Source organism: Scyliorhinus canicula, chromosome 7 (assembly GCF_902713615.1).
Source record: "Scyliorhinus canicula chromosome 7, sScyCan1.1, whole genome shotgun sequence".
In the NCBI taxonomy this organism is placed as follows: Eukaryota; Metazoa; Chordata; class Chondrichthyes; order Carcharhiniformes; family Scyliorhinidae; genus Scyliorhinus; species Scyliorhinus canicula.
Window position 1 is genome coordinate 29,954,891 of NC_052152.1, and position 16,778 is coordinate 29,971,668.

Below are 16,778 nucleotides of genomic sequence, written 5' to 3' on the forward strand. Positions count from 1 at the left end.
GTACGGTGTCGGCCCTTTCTACCAATCGGACATACATGTCGCTACAGTTCCCTTTATCTAGGATGCTTGCTTCCAGTAACTCTTTCAGTAATGTCTGTTGTGGCGTTTGTGGGTACGTCCTTGTTTCCTTTTGTAGGAAGTATTTGAGTTGCAGGTACCTTAGCTCGTTCCCCTTGGCTAGCTGGAAAGTTTGTCTAGTGTTGCGATCCTGCCATCCGTATATAGGTCCCTGACTGTCGGTGTCCCTCCGTCCTGTCCCCACTTTTTAAAGGTGGCGTCAGTCAGCGCTGGTGTGAATCTATGGTTGTTGCAGATAGGAGCTTTGTGCGACATTTTGGTCAGGCCTCATTGCTGCAGTACTTGGTTCCAGGACTGGAGGATGGTGATCACCACCGGGCTGCTGGAGTTTTTGGGTGGGGATGGGAGTGCTGCCGTGGTGAGGGCCCGGAGGGAGGTCCCCTTACAGGAGGCCTCTTCCGCGTGCACCCACTCGGCTTCTGGCTCCTTGATGCATCCCCTTATTCACTCGGCTGTCGTCGCCCAGTGGTAGAATTGTAAGTTTGGGAGGGCTACCCACCTCCCCACCCCGGATTTAGTTTTTTGTAAGACCTCCTTTGGGATCCTAGCATTCTTTCCCCCCCCGCCCCCTCCAACACGAACGCCATGATTAGTTTGTCTAGTGCTTTGAAAAAGGCCTTGGGGATATAGATCAGGATAGATCTAAGTAGGAAGAGCAGTACGTTGTGTTTGTAGCCCGCGAAGGTGCCAAACTCGTTCAGGAGTGAGATGATTCCGTCCATTCTGCTTTGTGGGTCCGAAATGTAGAGGAGCAGGTCATCTGCATAGAGTGAGACTCTGTGCTCTCTGCCACCTCTTTGGATCCCCCTCCAGCTTTTTGCTGCTCTGCGAGCAGTTGCTAATGGCTCGATCGCTAGAGCGAACAGCAGCTGGGACAGTGGGCATCCTTGTCTGCTGCCCCTGTGCAGCTGGAAGTATCGGGAGTTGGTGTTGTTGGCCCGTATGCTCACTATGGGGAGCGTTGTATTGGAGTTTTACCCAGGAGGTGAACCCTGTTCCAAGCTCTAACCACTCCAGTACATCTGAGGTATTTCCATTCGACCCTGTCGAAGGCCTTTTCTGCGTCTCGGGAGACGATCACCTCTGGTATTCTCTCCCTGGATGGGGTCATTATCACGTTCAGCAGGTGCCTGATGTTCGAGGTTAGCTGTCTACCTTTGACAAAGCCTGTCTGGTCCTCTGTAACCACCTCGGGTACGCAGTCTCCTAGCCTTTTGGCTAGGATTTGGCCAGTATTTTGGCATCTGCGTTCAGTAGTGAGATGGGTCTGTATGACCCACATTCCGTTAGGTCTTTATCTGTCTTTGGTATCAGCGAGATTGAGGCCTGTGCTCGAGTAGGTGGCTGTGTGCTCCTAGCTAGCGAGTCTGTGAACATCTCCCACAGGTGCAGGGCCAGTGCTGTCGCAAATTTTTTGTAGAAGTCCGCCGGGAACCCATCTGGTCCTGGCGTCTTCCCTGCATGCATGGAGCTAATGCTGTCCATGATCTCTCCCAGTGCTAGTGATACCTCCGGGCCTCGTTTTCTGCTCTCTCCCACGACTGGTATGTCCAGTCCATCAAGGAACCGTTTCATCCTGCCCTTCCCCATTAGGGGCTCTGAGGTGTACAGCCTTTGGTAGAAGGCCTTGAAGGTTTTGGTGATCTTTCCTGGTTCTGTTTCTAATGTGCCTCTGGTATCCCTGATTTGTGCAATTTCTCTGGTGGCTGCCTGCTTTCTCAGCTGGTGTGCCAACAAGTGGCTGGCTTTGTCTCCGTGTTCATATGGGGTCCCATGTGCCTGGCGGAGTGGTGCACTGCTTTTCTGATGGAGAGCAGATCAAAGTTCCTTTGTAGCTCTTTCTTCTCCGCTAGGAGCCCGACTGTTGGGGCCTTGGAGTATTTACGGTCTACCTCCAGTATGGAATCGACCAGCTGCTGCCTAGCCGCCCTTTCCTCCCTATCTCTTTGCGCTTTGAAAGCGATAATTTCCCCTCTTACTACGGCCCTTAGCACTTCCCAGAACATGGAGGGTGAGACCTCCCTGTTTTGGTTGTTCTCCTTTTACTCTGCTATGGCCTGCGATATCTTTTCATTGAAGGCCTTGTCAGCTTGTAGGGCAATGTCCAACCTCCATGTGGGGCATTGTGCCCTGCCCGTGTCCAGCATCATGTCCATGTAGTGTGGAGCGTGACCGGATGTCACAATTGCGGAGTATTCCACTTTGTCTATCCCCGGAAGCACTGTTTTCCCCACCACAAAGAAGTCAATTCTGGTGTATACGTTGTGTACTGGGGAGAAGACGGAGAACTCCTCCTCCCCTGGGTGGGTGAACCTCCAGGGGTCCACCGCTCTCATCTGTTCCATAAAGTGGTCAAGTTCTCTTGCCATGCTTGAGGTTTTCCCCCTTTTGGAGCTTGATCTGTCAGTCGTTGGATCCTGTACACAATTGAAGTCCCCATTTTCACAGTAACTTCATTGTAATGTTTACATCAGCCTACTTGTGACACTACTAAAGATTATTATTATTAGAGAGACGAGGGCAACAGATGCATGGGTTCCCATCCAAACCACATTGTTATTGGGTCAAAATCCTGGAACTTGTTCCCTAACAACACTGAATGTATTTAACACCACATGGACTGCAGGGGTTCAAGAAGGCAGCCCACCACTACCTTGTCGAGGGTAATTGGTGGGTGGGACGTAATTATCATTTGCATCAAGACTATCTCAAATTTCAGGTATCTGTCTTGATTCAGTGAACATGTGGAGATGCCAGTCCAACGCCGGCATCTCCATATCTCTGGATCTGTAAAGACTTAATTACCTGCAAATGCTCGCATTCTAAGCATTGTCTTGCATCTCTGAATTTGTCGATATATATGTTTCTGGAACATACCTCTTCATTCACCTGAGGAAGGAGCAGTGCTCCGAAAGCTAGTGTTTGAAACAAACCTGTTGGACTTTAACCTGGTGTTGTAAGACTTCTTACTTGATTCAGTGAAAGCATCTAATCTCGGAGTCAGTCCCACTCTCATGATGTAGGTACGTAGCCCAGGCTGGAACATCTCGAGTGAATATTAAATAAAAAACTTCTTGTATCTCATCCCAACCTACCTTCACAGCTGTCTCCAGGCTTGTAATTCTTCCTTACCCATTAATCCTCTTTGCATCTCCCTCTTCTCTCGCCCTCTTTCTCCCCCCCCACTTTTTGCAGCTCTACTGTTGGTAGCTGACCTGACAACTGTCGTCATCTTACTGTTGAACTCTCTGCATAATCATCCCATGCCCTCTTTACCTCCTGAAATCTTTCCCCATGCAAAGCTTTTCATTTCCTTTCTAATTTGGATACCATGACTTGATAATCCATCCTTCATTTCTTTTATCCATGTTTAAATTCTTTTATTCCTCCTCTTTTTATATAAAGTAATTTGGGATATTGTCTCCATTAAAGGGTGCAATTTGCATATAAGTAAATTTTGCTTTTAAAGATAGCATAATCAATGCTGTGAAAATTTGATGGTAGACGATTACCATTTCCTTATTGTTTTTCATACAGCATCGGCCGAGAAAGAGGCCATCAAAAACATGTACACCAAGCTACTAGATGCATACGGCCTTTTGGGAGTTTTGAGGTTGAATCTTGGTAAGTTGTGAAGTAGCTTTTGTGTATAGAGTTTCAGTTGTAACAAATGTTAATGTTATCTTTATTATTAAGGCAATTTATTAAATCAATCTTTAAAAATATGAAAATTGATGAAACATATTGTTTGTAGTACCGTTTATGTCTTTTTAAAAATTAAAACTTGCTTGCCGCTGTTCATTAATGTGTGACTGTCCTTAATCTGAGGATTTGGGCTATAGTAATCACATGCTAAGTTGAGAGTTTTATTTTACTGTCAGTGCTTAATGACAACCTTCTGCAACCAGATTCCTGATTAACACTGATGGAGAATATGCTCTTGGGCATGTCTAAGCAAAATTGAAGGATTTACAGCCTAGTCCTGTCCAAAAGAAATTATAAATCATTGCAGTCTTTGTGGTAATTGTTTCCCCATCTCCTCTGCTGAAGAGATTGGCCTCTTACTGTGATGTGATTTGCTTCCATCGGCATCAAGCCAATTATCTTGTTAAATTGCCCATACTTTGTGTGAACTTAGATATTGACCAAACGTTTGATATTGAGTTGTCCCTGCAAGAATCAATCTAAATTTGTTAATCAATCAAAGCATAAGTCACTAATTAGCAATCGGGAACATTGGCCATGTTTTCCTCTGTGGGATGTGGGTGTCAGCATTTGTTGCCGGTCCCCAATTGCTTTTGAGATACTGCCTGATATCAGAATCCTGGCTGTCAAAGTAAATCATCTTTCCCAGCTCAAGGAAGGCTTCCAAACAAGAGGAGGACAAAGGATGTGCTGACGTCAACACCTGGGAGACCCTTGCTCACAAGAGACCTACTTGGGAGGGATCTCCTGATTGAAGGAACACAATTCTTCAAGGACACCCGACAGCAAGATGAGACCACAAAAAAGAATCTGAGAAAGGAATACCAGGGATCCAGAGCAGTGTTTTTCAAACTTTTTTTGCCGGGACCCATTTTTGTCAGCTGGCCTTCGTTACCCGCAGTGGTCGACCGTCGCCACCCGTGCCCTGCTGAAGGGCACACATGCGTGGGATGGCTGGCATTCTGAAAGCCGGTTGGGGCTGTTGGGCACTTCTTCCTGTGATTGGGAAAGCTGCAACCAATGGTCTTGCGGTCTTCTCGCCACCCGCGACCCTGAGTTTGAAAATGACTGATTTAGAGTCCAAGGACCAATTCCACCTCCCGGAAATGCTACCAAGTGGGCGGTTGAATATGCCACTCTAGAATCGCGCTCATCAGCCATGCAAGAACCTACAGACCCCAAGACCAGACAGTTTCTTAGATGGACAATCATACTCATTAGTCAGTGATTGCCGAAGAGAGAAGACTACCTTCTTGGACTACGCCGGTCCATCTGGGTTTTCGAGTGGTTTTCTAGGCTGTGTCAAAGGGCAGTTAAGAATTGTTGTGCTGTAAGTCGGAGTTGCATGTATGGGATGGGAGCTTTCCTTCCCTAAGGGCAGATGAGGTTTTATGACAATCGTTGACAACTTCATGGCACTATTACTGAGACTAGATGTCAAATTTGGATTTTATTAATTGAATTTAAACTCCACCAACCCCCATAGTGGGATCTGAACTTTTATCCACAGAGGGGAGGTGGTGGCGTAGTTCTATTGCCACTGGGCTAGTAAACCAGAGACCCAGAGTAATGCTCTGGGGACCCAGGTTCAAATCCCACCACTGCAGATGGTGAAATTTGTATTCAGTAAAATTATGGAAGTAAAGATCCAATGATGACCATGAAACGATTGTTGTAAAAACCCATCTGCTTCACTAATGTCTTTTAGGAAAGGAAATCTGTTGTCTACAGGTGACACTAGATCCACAGAAGTGGATGACTCTTAACTGCCCCACTCAAGGGCAATTAGGGATGGGCAGTGCTGGCCATGCTGTCCATGAACATAAAAATCATAGAATCCTTACTGTGACGGAGGAGGCCTTTTAGCCCATTGAGTCTGCACCGACTCTCTGAAAGAGCACCGTTCTTGGGCACACGTAACCTCACCAAACCTTTGGATATTAAGGGGTAACCTAACCTGCATATCTTTGGACTGTGGGAGGAAACCGGAGCACCCAGAGGAAACCCACACAGACACTGGGAGAATGTCCAAATTTCACACCGTCACCCAAGGTTGGAATTAGCGGCTCCTTGGCGTTGTGAGGCAGCAGCGCTGACCACTGGATTTACTGGGCCAGTGATAATACCACAATGCCACATCTTCCCCCCTCAGCACAGAGGCGCCAAGGTCAATCATTGCATCTCCACTGCTTGTTGATATTGCTCTAAGCACTGTAAAGCTTTCATAATTTGTCTGACTCCATTCACTACCAGTGTCATACCAATTGAGTCATCAGAAGAAGCCAGACTTTTAAATTATATTTTCGGAAGAGAACCCTTGTCATACTTACAAAATGATTCCCTTTCCCTTCTCGGAGACTCTGTCATAATTTTAATAAATTAAGCATCTGAAGGATGAATGCATTGTTTGGCCCTCAGCTGACTGTCGTGTTTATTCACTGTGGCTAAACTGGATGTCAGGATTCCTTTAGCAAATGGGTATTGCAATGTTTTGGTTTTGAAGTATCTTAAAAGTTCTTTGGAACAGTTATCTAATTAGTTTCACTCCCTTGATATTGCCCCATGCTCTGCAAACTTTACTCTTCAGGGTTATGCAGTTCCCCTCTGAAAGCTACTATCGAATCATCATCCACCACTTTAAAGATCTAGGATGCCTGCCTGAGTCGTCTTCATTTCACTAAATTTTTTTAACTTGTAACTTTTTTAACCGTGATCTTTTTGAAACAAAATGCACAGAGGTTCAGAATTGTGGTCCAAATTTTGTATAAATCAATGCAACATTCTAAGGAGACTTTTGCTTATCTCCATAAATCTACTCTAAAGCCATTCCTGGTCCTCCTATTCACATTAGGCTGCTAATTATTTAATCTAAACTGGACAGAATACTGACACTATTGAACTGCAGGAAACAATTAGAACTCCTATGTTCAGTCACTCACATTATTCTTAGAGCCATTATGACACTAAGGAAACAATTGGCTCATAGAATCCATTATCATCCTACACGTTTTGTGTGAACATTGTGTTCATCACAGTGACCAACATCAGCCTTGGTGATTGGCATATTTCCAAGTCACGTACTCAGTATTACCAGTGAGTATCCCTAGGCATGTCAGAATAAAGTTTCTTCTGTCTGCCTTGCAGCGCCAGGGACCCGGGTTTGATTCAGATTTCGGGTTACTGTCTGTGTGGAGTTTGTACATTCTCCGTGCTTTTCCTCTGGGTGTTCCGGTCTCCTCCCACAGTCCAAAGATATACAAGTTAGGTGGATTGGCCATGCTAAATTGCCCCTTAGGATGATGGTCTTTCAAAAGGTCAGTGCAGACTAGATGGGCCGAATGGCTTCCTGCCCTGTTGGGATTCTATGAACAGTACACTTTAGTCTCCACGTCAAGAGTATCCCAGTCTCAAATTATATATCCTCTTTCCATAATGCCATGTCTGAAGGAGATGATCAAATAATATTTAGGGAAGTTTGGTGAGTTGAAGGTTGTATGAATGTCTAGAATTGAAGCCGTACAGCGTTATGTTAAAGGTTGGTCTATAATATTGGATTCAATATTCTTTGTTTAAAAGTATAGAAATCACAAAACACTTTGGATGCCATAGTAGACTTGTATTAATATGAATGTTAATTTTACTAATTCAGTTGTCAACTATTTAAAACCTATAATTTCCAGGCTTATGCATTTAATGGGAAATTTTGGTGATGTGAATCTTTTTTTTAAATGATGTCCGCTTATAACCACTGGATTGAGATTTCCAAAATTTATTTCAAATAGACTCTCGCAAGGAAACCTCCCATTAAATGATTGAGAACCACATTAACCTACACCTGGGCCTATGTTTCAACACTCTGGACGCAGTTTGGAATCAGATCTTAAAACTGAAATGCATCTCTGACTAATTACACCATTCGACATCCTCAACAAATCTTTTAGGTGCAGCTAATTATTTTTGTCTGCGAATATGAGTGCATGTTTCTCTTGCAGGTGACAACATGTTGCATTACCTTGTGCTAGTAACTGGCTGTATGTCAGTGGGAAAGATACAAGATTCTGAAGTCTTCAGAGTCACTTCTACTGAATTTATTTCTCTTCAAAATGAGCCTTCAGATGAGGAACGTATTTCTGAAGTACGGAAAGTGTTGAATTCTGGGAGCTTCTATTTTGCTTGGTCTTCCAGTGGTGTCAGTCTCGACTTGAGCCTGAATGCCCATCGTAGAATGCAAGATCATACAACGGACAATCGTTTTTTTTGGTGAGTTGAAGGTTGTATGAATGTCTAGAATTGAAGCCGTGTAGCTTTATGTTAAAGGTTGGTCTATAATATTGGATTCAATATTCTTTATTTAAAAGTATAGAAATCACAAAACACTTTGGATGCCATAGTAGACTTATATTAATATGAATGTTAATTTTATTAATTCAGTTGTCAACTGTTTAAAACCTATAATTTCCAGGCTTATGCATTTAATGGGAAATTTTGGTGATGTGAATCTAAGTCTTCTGACTAGAGACCTGTGAAACTAATTTATTTCTGATAAGCAAAGTGCATTCTATTACTTTTCTAGTGTTTGAAAATAGCTTTGTGGTGTTCTTATGTTTTGACATAGAAATTTGACTGCTGACAAAGACTTCCTGTTCGTAACTTGTGTCCCCTATAGGAACCAGTCCCTACACTTACATCTGAAGCATTATGATGTGAATTGTGATGACTGGGTACTGAGACTCATGTGTGGAGGAGTGGAGATCAGGACCATCTATGCTGCGCACAAACAAGCAAAAGCTTGCTTGATTTCACGCCTCAGCTGTGAAAGAGCAGGGACCAGATTCAATGTGCGAGGAACAAACGATGATGGCCAAGTAGCGAACTTTGTTGAAACGGAACAGGTACAATGTCTTTGAGCCAATCCCATCTTTTAACTAACCTAATTTGGTGCTTATTGTCACTAACCCATATAATACACAGCAACCAAGTTGTAGCAAATATTTTAATATTGTTCAGTCATAATCTAATGCTTTTTCGATTTTTGGGCTATTATCTCTGCTGAGTGAAAACCTTACAACTAATCAACTCCATGATCAGCAATTGGCAGGTCTGTCCACCTTGGAGATCAAATCAGCTACCTACGCCTAACCAACAATGGGCTCCCAAAAAGATCAGTCCTACCACCAGTCCTCGTCAAGATATGTAGCAGTGACCCTCCAGAGAGTCATGGCTCTTCTGCTTATGGCTTGACCTTGGCTTTCCAGACTAAAGAACTTCAGGGCATTGAGAAAACACTTGCTGCAGATTCATGTTCTCTGGAGGCTTAATTCAGAAAATATAGACTTCGACCAAACACTGCCAAGACTGTTGTTTCAGCCTTCCACCTGAACAATCTTGGAAGAACTTCATGTTCAGTTCTGTGATCAAACACTCACCCATGACCAAATGTCAAAATGCCTTGGCATCAATCTTTGCTCATATATTGACCTACCAACGACACCCCGAGAACAGTAGAACCAGTAGAGAGTGAATGCCGTATGGAAACTGGTGGATAATATCTGGGGCAGCAGAGCCAACACACCAATCACTGCTTCACTCCCCATGGAATACCTAACAGCAGAGTACTGCTGCTCAACCTGATTCAGGAACCGCCACATAAACATGTTAGATGTCTATTTCCAGGAACCCAAAAGGACTATTTCTGGAATGCTGAGACCAACAGAACTCCAGTTACTTCCTGTGCTGGTTTACATTGAGCCTACCGAGTTCCATAGGAAAAACGGCCTCCTCAAAGGATATCAATAGCTGACTGCTAACGAAGCTATCCCATTGGCACAAGCCCTCAAAACAAAAACCCCACACTTGCCTGAAATCCTACAGTCCATACCCCACACCCTGCAAATTAATGACGGCCCCACCGCTGGATGGCGCACCTGCTGGTTGATGCAAATAGCACCAATGCAACCTGATGACTAATCTGTGAGGAGAAGCCCCAAGTTTCAACCTTCCATGGAAAATCTGGACAGCCCTCGACCACTACCACGACAGCTACATAAGGTGTGACCACTTGGTCCAGAAATGGAGCATGAAGAGCAGCTTGAATTGTGTTGGCCATCAATGTCAGGCCATTGCCCACGTACTAAGCTTCTGCCCTGAGAGATCCATTCCTGGTGGCATCACATCACAATCATAACTACTGTGTCAGCTGGAGCCATTGAATGGATTGTTAAACTTGATTTTAGTGCTGTTCTTCCTCGTTACCATTTACCTCATTTAACTTTATGATGTCATCTCTTTTCTTCCTGGTGCTCATATTGTCTGAAAGGGAGTCTTGAGTTTATTAATTTTCTCCCACACCATTAATTCCCTCCTGGTTTTTCCTTGTATTGCAAATAGACTTAAGGCCAGAATATTCCACTGGACGAGCAGGTGCGTGGTAGACCTGAAGGATTGTGAAATGGGGTGTGAAGGTGTCAGAAGGGCATCTCAATGTCATTTGTGTTGCCTCATGATATTTCGGTTGGTGGGTGCATGCTGACAGTTATGGGCCAATTAAGCCCATGTAAAGAACAATTTGACAGTGATTTTTGAGTTGTCCATGTTTACTTGGCGCATAGGCCATGCGGTTTCACAATTTTCAATCATTCTACATTCAGCGTGGGACAAAAGACACACTGAATGTTGATGGGTGAGGAGTTAGAAATTTTGCTGGCTGTTGTTTGCATTGGTCTAGAGATTGTTTCTGGCATTTTATGGCCCTGACCTTTTATTCCCCTGGTTCTTTCCAGGGGTCAGTGGGAGATCTTTGTGGGTCTCAATCCGCTGCCAGCAATTGGTTAAAGATGCACTGTTCCAAAGGTCAGCACCTTCATTCATTTCAGACCAATGAAACTGGCCAGACAGAGTTAGCCAGAGGCTTCACTTCAATTTCAGCATTCCCTGAATTCAGGGAGCCATTTACTGCATGCATTGCCTATAAAGGCGGCAGTGGGGGAGCTGGGTGCCTTTGTCAATAAAAAGAGGCTTCCACTCCCTAAACGTCCAGATTGTTTGTAACCACAAGAGATCGATACTGCAGATCTGTGCCATATTTCCAGGGTGCCTGCACCCTGCGTCCAGGTGTCAAGGCTGTTCATTGCTCCAGCACGGGTGGATGGCTGGCTACTAGGGGACAAAGGGTATTTGTTGATGAGGTGGCTGATGACACCGCTTATATATCCAAGGGCTGTGGCTGAGGAAAGCTACAATTGCACTCATCCCTCCACAGGGCAATAATTGTGAGGACCATTGTTCTACTCAAGATGTGGTTTCACTGCTTTTGACTGTTGAGGGGGAAATCACTGGAATATTCTTTGGAGTTGAGGGGAATGAGAGGTGATCTCATTGGAATGCATTATGGACTTGACAGGGGTCAGCCATTTAGGACAGAAGTTAGTAATATGTTTGAGGTTTGCAAACCTTTGAAATTCTCTCCCAGAGGATTGTGGATGTCAGCTGATGAGCATATATTCAAGACTGAGGTTGATAGTGTTAGACACTCAAGGAATTGTGAGATATGGGGATAGGGTGGGAAAGTGGATTTAACGTAGAAGCTTAGTTATGATTTTATTGAATAATGGAGCAGGCTTGAAAGGCCAGATATTCCACTCACTTTTTAATCCTTGCCCCCATCAGCAAAACATTCTATTTCGTACTCCCTCATTTATTTATTTAAGTTCCCCCTGAAATATGTCTGCTAGTCGTCTCAAACACTCCATATGGTAGTGAGTATCATATTTTCAGCACTCTGGCTAAAGAAATTTCTCCTGATTTTTTTTTTTTTATTGAAGTCATTAATGCCGGGCTCTTATTAAGTATTTCTCGATTTGAATTCCCCAAAGATGGAATCTTCTCTATATCTGCACCTATTAAACTGCTTCATAATTTTGAAGATTTCTCTTGAAATCTTCTCTTCTTCTTTTTTTATAGTGAAAAGAACCTAGCTTGCTCAGCCTTTTCTGGTGATTATAACCTTTTCATTTTTATATCATCCTTACGGATTCCTCTACACTTTCCTGTACATCTTTATCATGAGATCAGTGATTCCAGTCTCTGCAAGACTTTGCTGAGGAAATGTATCTTGTGGAGTTGTCAGGACAGACTAGTGAAGATATTAAGGATCATCTCCACAGTGGTTAGCACAGCTGCCTCAGTGCCAGCGACCCAGGTTCACTTCTGGCCTTGGTTGATAGTGTGGAGGTTGCACTTTCTCCCCGTGTCAGCGTGGGTTTCCTCCGGGTGCTCTGGTTTCCTCCCACAGTCCAAAGATGTGCGGGTAAGGTGGATTGGCCCCACTAAATTATCCCTTAGTGTCCACCATGTGCAGGTTAGGTGGGGATACAAGGGCGTTCGGGGGTGGGTGGGGGGGGGGGGGGGGGGTAGTGCAGTACTGCAGGTCTTCACTGTAGGGATTATATGGTCCAGTTTCTTTCACTTTTCCTGGCAATGCAAATATTAACAAGTCCCTGATGCCACAATATTCGAAAGAGAAGGTGGATACATATTTCGCTCTAACGCACAGAAATTTCTATCGAAAAGCATTACATTAAAATTTGTTTACGCTTTGTTTTTAATTGTTATTTGCTGATGAAGGATAAGAACAAAGCATTTGAGCATTAGTTAGTCATTGGTGTGCTTAAATTACAGTCCACCTCAATTAGTAATAAAGCATTTTCAATTTTTAACAGGTAATATTCTTGGATGATTGTGTATCCTCCTTTATCCAGATCCGTGGTTCTATTCCATTGTTCTGGGAACAGCCAGGTCTTCAGGTTCGTCTTTTAAAATGATGCTATAATTTTTATTTGCAGGGTGTATAATTTTATCATCTTGCTGTAATATTAAGCCATGGAATATTTTTACCCTGGGACTAAATTTTTAAATATTGATTTATCTCTTTTATTATACTGACACTTGACTCTGCAGAGATGGGTAGCAGGCACATTTGTAAGAAAATGTTGACTGTTCTTAAAATATTAAATTGTGATCCACAATTGCAGCATTTAGCTTATTGAAGGACTGTTTGACACCGTGTCAAGCAAATTTGCCTGCTTGAAATCTGGATTTTAAAGCAAGTTAAATGTTTTCTTTACCTATCAGCATATCCCTGCATTCAACTGGTTTAAGAAAATGCTTACGTTCTTAGTTTGAAGTTAACAAGCAAAAATAATGTATTTAATTCTCTTTGGTCGAAGTAAGAAAAAAAAAAATTCCACATGGTTTAGATATATAGCTTAGGTATATTTCCGTTTAACCGTCTTTCAAAATTATTTTTGTGGCTATAGGTTGGGTCTCATCGTGTACGAATGTCAAGAGGTTTTGAAGCCAATGCGCCTGCCTTTGACCGGTATGGAGGCTGCTTTTAACAGTGATTACTATTTTCATTGGATGATGTAACTGACTTACTTTTATGCAAAAAGTTGCTTCCTTTAAAGTTTTACTTTGAACTTTCTCTCTCCTCTCCTTTTCCCAAAATATAATTAGTTTTGATTTTTTGCAGGCATTATAGAACACTGAAAAAACTGTATGGGAAGCAAACTATAATCAACTTGCTCGGAGTGAAAGAAGGAGAACACATGCTCAGTAAAGCATTCCAAGTAAGTGCATATACATCAACAAGTGAAGACAGCTGACGGTTTGTTTCTTTTTATTTGTTCCTGGGTTGTGAGTGTCACTGGCAAGGCCAGCATTTGGTCTTCATCCCTAATTGCCCTTAAGAAGCTGGTCCACTGCAGTCCTTCAATCTGATGCAGGTACACCCACTGAAAGCTCATTCTAGTTTTTGATACGGCAGCAGTGAAGGAATGGAGATATAGTTCTAAGTCAGGATATTTTGTGACTTGGAGGGGTGGTGTTCCCATGTGTCTGTTACCCATGTCTTACTAAGTGGTAGATATCATGGGTTTGGAAGTTGCTGATGAGGGAACTTTGGCAAGTTGCTGAAGTTCGTATTGTAGATGGTGCTCACTGCTGCCACTGTGCATTGATGGTGGAGGGAGTGAATGTTCAGGGTGGTGGAGAGAGTACTGATCAAGAAGGCTGCTTTGTCCTGGATAATGTTGAGCTGCTTGAATGTTGTTGGAAATTATTCATCCAGCCAAATGAGTAGTATTCCATCTCACTCCTGACCTCTGCCTTTATAGATGGTGAATAGGCTTTGCAAATGCAAGAAAAACCGTACTCCCAGAAGTCCCAGCCTCTTGACTTGCTCTTTTAGCTACAGTATTTATTTAGCTAGCCTGGGTAATTGTGGCCAATGGTCTAATCACCCCCCGCCCCCAGGATTTGGTGGTGAGGATTCCGTGATGGTAATTGGAGCACCCTAAACCCACACCTCCTCTCTCCCCGTAACCCAGCAACCGCGCCTAATCTTTGGACCGCATAGGGCAATTTTAACATGACCAATCCACCCAAACCCGCACATCTTTGGACTATGGGAGGAAACCGGAGCACCCGGAGGAAACCCACGCAGGCATGAGGAGAGCATGCAGACTCCGCCCTGACAGTGACCCAAGCCGGGAATCGAACCTGGGTCCCTGACGCTGTGTAGCAACAGTGCTAACCACTGCTATTGTGCCGGCTACTGTGGCTAAAGAAGATGGTTGTGGTTGTTGGAGGCCAATCATCTCAGCAACAGAACTTCGCTGCAAGAGTTCCTCAAATTAGTGTCCTTGGCCCAAATTGATTGATTGATATTTATTGTCACATGCACTGAAGTACAGTGCAAAGTATTTTTCTGTGGCCAAGGGAACGTACACAGTACGTACATAGAAAACAAAAGAATAATCGACGGAGTACATAACAATGGTACATCAACAAATAGTGATTGGTTATAGTGCGAAACAAGGGCCAAACAAGACCAGCATAGGGCATCGTGAATAGTGTTCTTACAGGGAACAGATCAGTCCAAGGGAGAGTTGTTGAGGGGGAGAAGCTGTTCCTATGTCTGGATGTGTGGGTCTTCAGACTTCTGTATCTTCTGCCTGATGGAAGGGCCTGGAAGAATGCAAAGCCTGGGTGTGGGGGGTCTCTGACAATGCTGTCTGCCTTTCTGAAGCAGTGGGAGGTGTATACAGAATCAATGGGAGGATGGCAAGCTTGTGTGATGTGTTGGGGTGAGATCACCACACTGCAATTTCTTGCGATCTTGGGCCGAGCAGTTGCTATACCAAGCTGTAATTCAGCCGGATAGGATGCTCTCTATGGCACATCTGTAGAAATATCTTGAGCTGCTTCATCAATGACTTCCCCTCTGCCATAATGTCAGAAGTGGGGAAATTGTTTAATGATTTCACATTATACCATTCACAACTCCTCAGATACTGAAGCAGTTTGTACCTGCATGCAGTAGACCTGTGTAACATTCAAGCTTAAGCTGACAACTAGCAAATAACATTCACACCACACAAGTGCCAGGCAATGACCTGCGCATACACCTGCTGGCTCCGACACTGAAAGCACAATGTGTCATTTCCTGAGAAGAGAAACGAACTGTCTTTAAACCCTCTGATCCTTGAGCTGCAAGCCATGCATTTATTTCCCTCACTAGGCTGTGATTAACAGCTTCCACACAGACACACACACACAAAGCTGTGAGCCTTGCTTCATTCACCTTCCTTCGTGGTTGCGTAACTCTGAAGTACTCTAACCGCAATGTTTATAAACGTTCACCACCAAGAGAGTTAAGTACTGTTAGTTTTGCACACAGCACTTCTAAAACACTCAAGCATGATGGGGAGGTGATTGGAAAGCACTTGACTCTCTTTGAAGTGGGGGTTTAAAGGTGGATGGGTCTTTTTCCTGGTTTGGGGGGGGGAGGGGGGGTGCACCCAGACAGGGGTCTCTAATTCAGGGATATCTCGGAAATCTGCCCTTTATTTAGGGGGGCTCTGAGGTTGGGTCACCCCATACTGTTTGGTGGTCACTCTGACTAAAACTATCATGGATAAATGTTTCTGTGACAGATCGATTGGCAGTGAAAGATCAAGCAGGTTTTTTTTCCCCTCTTCGTTCCCTCACTGCCAGTCACGGGTCCAGTCTGGCAGATACATTCTTCAGGACTTGGTCAGTACTGGTGATTTGAGTGTATTTTGTGCCCTTGTTACTCTTGGTGGTGCTTGCCAGTGGTGGTCAACTGATTTATCAGCTGAGGGAGTGAAGTAGATGGTAATCAGGAGGGTTTTCTTGCACTTGTTTGATCTGATGCAGTAAGACCCGAGATCCAGTGTCAACTGTGAGGACGGATAGGGCCATTCCCTCCCGTCCATATACCACTGTGCTACTGCTGTCGCCAGTAGGTTTGTCTTGCCAGTGGAGGACAGGTAGTGCTGTCTTGAGGTAGTGCTGACAGGTAGTGCCCACTTGATAGTGGGCAGCACGGTAGCATAGTGGTTAGCATAAATGCTTCACAGCTCCAGGGTCCCAGGTTCGATTCCCGGCTGGGTCACTGTCTGTGCGGAGTCTGCACGTCCTCCCCGTGTGTGCGTGGGTTTCCTCCGGGTGCTCCGGTTTCCTCCCACAGTCCAAAGATGTGCGGGTTAGGTGGATTGGCCATGCTAAATTGCCCGTAGTGTCCTAAAAAAAAAGTAAGGTTAAGGGGGGGAGTTGTTGGGGTACGGGTATAGGGTGGATACGTGGGTTTGAGTAGGGTGATCATGGCTCGGCACAACATCGAGGGCCGAAGGGCCTGTTCTGTGCTGTACTGTTCTATGTTCTAGGTAACTCACAGGAATGCTGATGGAAGTGGCTGGGCCTTGGCTGTGAGGTATGATTTGGTTAATATGATGACTGGCTACTACTTGAATAGTCCGTGAAACAAATCTAATTTTGGCACAAGTCCCCAGTGACAGGACTTTGTAGAATCTGCTGGGCAGGATGTGTCTTTGTTATTTCCAGTACCTGGGTCGATGCTGGGTGGACATTTTGTTTCTTGACTTTTCTGTACTGGCTTTATACGACAGTGGTTT

General features: G+C 44.2%; 1 protein-coding gene across 8 annotated transcripts in view; it reads left to right on the top strand.

Moving 5' to 3' along the window:
- synj1 (synaptojanin 1) overlaps nucleotides 1-16,778 on the top strand; it is a 131,082-nt gene that overhangs the window by 35,498 nt on the left and 78,806 nt on the right. For all 8 annotated transcript variants that reach the window (XM_038801659.1, XM_038801663.1, XM_038801664.1 and 5 more), the window contains exons 3-8: nucleotides 3,616-3,702; nucleotides 7,776-8,043; nucleotides 8,450-8,675; nucleotides 12,501-12,584; nucleotides 13,098-13,159; nucleotides 13,313-13,409. In XM_038801659.1, coding sequence (XP_038657587.1) covers nucleotides 3,616-3,702; nucleotides 7,776-8,043; nucleotides 8,450-8,675; nucleotides 12,501-12,584; nucleotides 13,098-13,159; nucleotides 13,313-13,409 — 824 coding nt within the window. The remainder of the gene's footprint in view (nucleotides 1-3,615; nucleotides 3,703-7,775; nucleotides 8,044-8,449; nucleotides 8,676-12,500; nucleotides 12,585-13,097; nucleotides 13,160-13,312; nucleotides 13,410-16,778) is intronic.